This window comes from Penaeus japonicus, unplaced genomic scaffold (assembly GCF_977035675.1).
Source record: "Penaeus japonicus unplaced genomic scaffold, GWHDUDI00000001_assembly GWHDUDI00000005, whole genome shotgun sequence".
Lineage (NCBI taxonomy): Eukaryota > Metazoa > Arthropoda > Malacostraca > Decapoda > Penaeidae > Penaeus > Penaeus japonicus.
In genome coordinates this window covers 9,420,155-9,425,154 of record NW_028234407.1, presented here as the reverse complement: position 1 = coordinate 9,425,154, position 5,000 = coordinate 9,420,155, and the positions used below count along the sequence as shown (strand labels likewise).

Here is a 5,000-nt window from a genome sequence, read left to right as displayed (position 1 = left end):
GCACACGCTGGCACAGGCAGGCTCGCCTCAGCGCATATAAGCCCTGCGGCGCATCTGCTCCGCAAACCTAGCTTATCCTTATCCTAAGCAAAGAATGCCAGGCACTTTAGTACTTAGCTAAAGTGCCTGTTGGTCACTTCTTTTCCTATCTCAAAATGGATGCCGACACAGCTGGTTAAATAAACACTCTGGAGGACTGGGCTAAGCGAAGCACATTCGTTGACTGTCTGACCATCTCTCTTTACTCCGGCTCGGGGTGGGCAGCCAGAGCGGGAGAGCAGAGAGCGTGCTGGCTCGTGTCCGGGTGAGCTCGAGATGCAGCATCCAGTCCACCTCACAATATCATTATCATTATTATCACTTTTGTTATTATCATCATTATTGTTATTATCATTATCATCATTATCATCATTACTCTTATCATTATCATTACTATCATTATTAATGATTTTAAGATTGTTATCAGTGTTATCCCTTTTATCAATATTTTTACAGTAATCATTATAATTATCATCATCATTATCATTACCAATATGATTCTCAACGTTATCATCCTCTTATTGTCATCATTGTAGTAACATGCAAACATGGCTACATATTCACTCTGATATAAACCTACTTACATACACACATACATACATACATACATACATACATACACACATGCATCATTAAAGGAAACAAAAAATCAAAATAAATTGCATTGTTAGTCACCCCATCGGAGGAAAGTCGAGTATTGGAGATTTTGCAGTATTATTAATGGTAAATAAGCCACATCAAAACGGATTTTGTTAAAAACAGACTGGCATCAAATGTTCAATTAGAGCGTACTAGTGAAAGCTCTTTTTGATGTGATAGCCTTATTTTGAACTTCATGTATCTATGTTCATATATAACTGATGATATTACCGTTATCACTGATATATATATATATATATATATATATATATATATATATATATATATATATATATATATATATATATATATATATATAGTTTTTTTCTCTATTTTCCCCCTTTTCTACGTCTTTTCCTCTTTCATCGCATCTAATCATCATTGTTTTTGTTATAATCACCTTTGTTTTTGTTATTATCTTCATTATCATTCGTATTATCATTACTATCATCGCTATTATTATTATTAATTCTTATCATCATTGTAATCATTATTAATGTTTTCATTATCATTATTATGATAATAATGATGATCAGCAGCAAAGTACACATCATCATCATCATATTTATTAATATTGTTATTCCTACAGCAATTACTGCTATTATCATAATCAGTATTACCATTATTATCATTATCCTTGTTATTGTTGTTGTTATTACACCATGATTACTATTATCATTTTTATAATCGTTATTACCTTCACCATATTCCCTGAAGAATTTCACTTATAGCTTAACGATGATGAGTAACTGTCATGGCCATGCAATACATTAATTATATAATCATAACTTTCATTGTAATATGGTTTTAATGGTGGTTATTTTACACTATAACTTGCAAATAGGGTAACGTAAGAAACATAACTATTTTATGAATTACCAGTTCAGATTTAATGAACCTGAAATGTGCCAGCTGCTGCAAAATTGCAAGTTGCAAAACGAATAATGATGGTGATGAGGACATGTATCTGCTAATATCACCGTGTATTGCTAGCTCGCACCCGTTAGATCGTATTGTAAAGCAGATAACAACTGCAGCTAATTTATGGAATTCGGAATGCTTTGTGCAACATGTAGCAACGTGCTTTTGGTGTCAGGTGCAATACGCTCTGCTTGCGTCTTTCGAATGTCGTCTGAATATTAGGAAATTATTCAAATATAGATCAAGCGATGGCGTTACACTGACTTAGCAACATGGTCTTGATATTGCATCATCATATTACGTAGGGGAAGAAATCCGTTGCTTGCAATATTGAAGATTGCTTCATGACGTGATCCTTTTTAGATTCTTTACTCTTCTGTAGTTAGATTTATGTTCTTATGTGTGTCCAGAATCTTCAATTTTTTATTCCTATTCTTACGGAGGAATTCTTTCGTTTGAGTCTAATATATACTATTATTTGAAATAGGTGTGTCACTTCATTTCGTTAAGTAGATAGATTTGAATAGATAATTAAATAAATGAATAAATAGATTTGAAATAGGTGTGCCACTTCATTTTGCTAAATAGATAGGATGTTCAATAGGATAATTCTTCTTCCTATAACTTTTCGACAAAGGCACATCGAGCTAGACCTAATACTTGATTTTTTAAATTTTTGTTATAATTGCGAGAAAGTATTAGTTTAAGTAATCTTTATATACTAAATTGGACAACAGCTTTTTTTTTTTTTGTATGAATTCCGTCCGTTTATACGCACATGATATTGTATAAGAAAAAAAAGTTATATCACGACAAAGGAAAATACGATCAAAGTTGGAAGGGATATGCTAATACGGAGGATTAATAATTGCAATACTGTTAAGTTGGTTGAAATTGAAGCCCACTACCAATAATGTTGGAATAATTTCATATTATCTTATTTTATATTATATTATCTTATACTATCTTCATGGAAAAATACAATATTTTAGAAATTTCCGGATGGCTTAAGAATCATTCATTCTCTCGGTTCGTTGTCTGCAGACATAAACTATCCAGAGGCAACACTGATTATGGATGTCCAACTTGCAATAGAGTCTGAAAAGCAGTTAGAACAAGTTGGTTAAGGCAGAGTAGTGTTCCCAACGAAATAGGAGAGTTTTAGCAAACTTAGTCAAAGTTAAATGTTGGCCTTTTGGCGATGGGGATTTCTGTTATATATATATATATATATATATATATAATATATATATATATATATATAATATATATATATATATATGTTATATATATATATATATATATGTATATATATATGTATATATATATATATATGTATATATATATGTATATATATATATATATATATACATCATATATACCAACTAAACTACATGGGTCGTGTGGTTTAAGTGGTTTAGTACTTCACTCTCGGGTTAATCCCGAGAGCGTCAGAGGTTTGACTCCGGGTCAGGGAGGTCTGTTATACGCTTATATCAATGCGGTAGTGCATTATTCCAGCTAATATCATATACATACACACACACACACACACATGTATATATATATATATATACACAGAGAAAATTGAAAGCTTGACCACAAATATGCCTACGTATATGCGTATATGTTCAACAAACACACACATATATTCATGTAATATGTGCTTACTAAAACACATGTAAGAGTTAAGACAAAATAATGCTAAAAATCGCCTCTCTCTTCCACAGGCAGCACCTCCATTTGGCTCACTGTCACTTTCACGATCGAACGCTACGTTGCAGTTTCTCACCCAATCAAAAGAAAGGTAAGGCAAAAATCTCTATTGTGATTGGCTAGCTAAGTATGTTTTTTTTTTTTTTTTTTTTTTTGGTGGATGTTGTGTCTACTCTATGTTTCTCTCTCTCTCTCTCTGTTTCTATTAATATTTGTCTATCTATCTATCTATTTATCTGTCTCTCTCTCTCTCTCTATCAATATTTGTCTATCTATCTATCTATTTATCTGTCTCTCTCTCTATCAATATTTGTCTATCTATCTATTGTACTTGCTTCTATCTCTCTCTCTCTCTTCTCTATCTCTCTTTCTGTATCTGTCATCCTCTTGCCCCTCTCTCTCTCTCTCTCATTCTGTCATTCTATCCCTCCCCCTACCCTCTTCTTTCTTCTCTCTCTCTCTATCTCAATCCCTGTACTTGCCTTCTATTCTCTCTCTCTCTCTCATTCTTATTCTCTCATTCTGTAATTCTCTCCCTCCCCCTACCCTCTTCTTCCTCTCTCTCTCTCTCTATCTATCTATCTCTCTTTCTCTCTCTCTCTCTCTCTCTCTCTCTCTCTCTCTCTCTCTCTCTCTTTCTTTCTCTCTCTCTCTCTCTCAAGTTCCCTTAGAACAAGATTATACAAAACCCAATTAGAAGTTGTACGACTGGTTTGTATGGTTGATCGGATGGTTGTTCTCGGCAGCTTCCACTCATACCATCTTGGAATTGGATGAGAATTCCACAGCTAATCAAATCTTCGGTAAATTAAGGAACATGTGATGATATTCTGGTTATGTTGGCTCGGTATGGTGACTGGTTGGGGGAAGGGAGAGACAGAAAGAGAGAGAAGGAAGGACACAGAGGGAAAAGGAAGAGAGGGAGAGGGAGAGAGAAGAGAGAGAGAGAGGGATATAGAAGAGAGAGAGAGAAGAGAGATGAGGGAAAGAAAGAAAAGAGGGAGAAACAGAGAGAGAAGAGGGAGAGAAACAGAGAGAGACAGAAATACATACATACACATACACAAAGAGAAGCTCCGTCTGGCACACAGAGCCCCAGAACAGACGCATTCCAGCGCCTCTTACAGAGCCCGACTGAAGACTCTTACCGTGTATCATTCCATTGAGACAACAATTTCCCGAGGACGAAATTCACAATATCCGAAACCCTGGTGTTCACCGGGTCGGATATTTATAACTTTGGCAATCACTCAGACCGATGGAAACGCGAAGGATGAAAGGAAATAAAAGGATTTCAGAGAGGTGGATCTTCTTTCGTTTTTTATAGTTTTTTTTTCTTTTCTTTTTTATCTAGATTTTTTTTTTATCTAGATTTTATGAGATGTTTTTTTTTTCGGTTGGCTGCTACTGATGGCAATTCTCGAGATTATGATCATGATGGTGATGATGGATTTGATGGTGATAGTGATTGCTTGAGGCCGGTAAAACTCAGACAGTTTGGTGGCACGATAGAAACACACTATGAAAAACGCCTGACTGTAACCAACTCTCATAACTGACTTATGATGATATGACATCCTCCAGCATGAATAGAAATAACAATGCAAATATCTGAGGACCTGGTACGGCTGTTCATTCAGCAGGGACAGCAATAGCCACCAGTTAGTCATGATGCTTATGTCAGA

The 5,000-nt window shown here is 34.8% G+C and overlaps 1 protein-coding gene across 1 annotated transcript in view; it reads left to right on the top strand.

Annotated features, from left to right (window-relative positions):
- The window catches only part of LOC122267701 (FMRFamide receptor), a 167,244-nt gene that overhangs the window by 118,749 nt on the left and 43,495 nt on the right, over positions 1 to 5,000 (top strand). Inside the window, exon 2 of the mRNA XM_086536747.1 lies at positions 3,330 to 3,406. Coding sequence (XP_086392873.1) covers positions 3,330 to 3,406 — 77 coding nt within the window. The remainder of the gene's footprint in view (positions 1 to 3,329; positions 3,407 to 5,000) is intronic.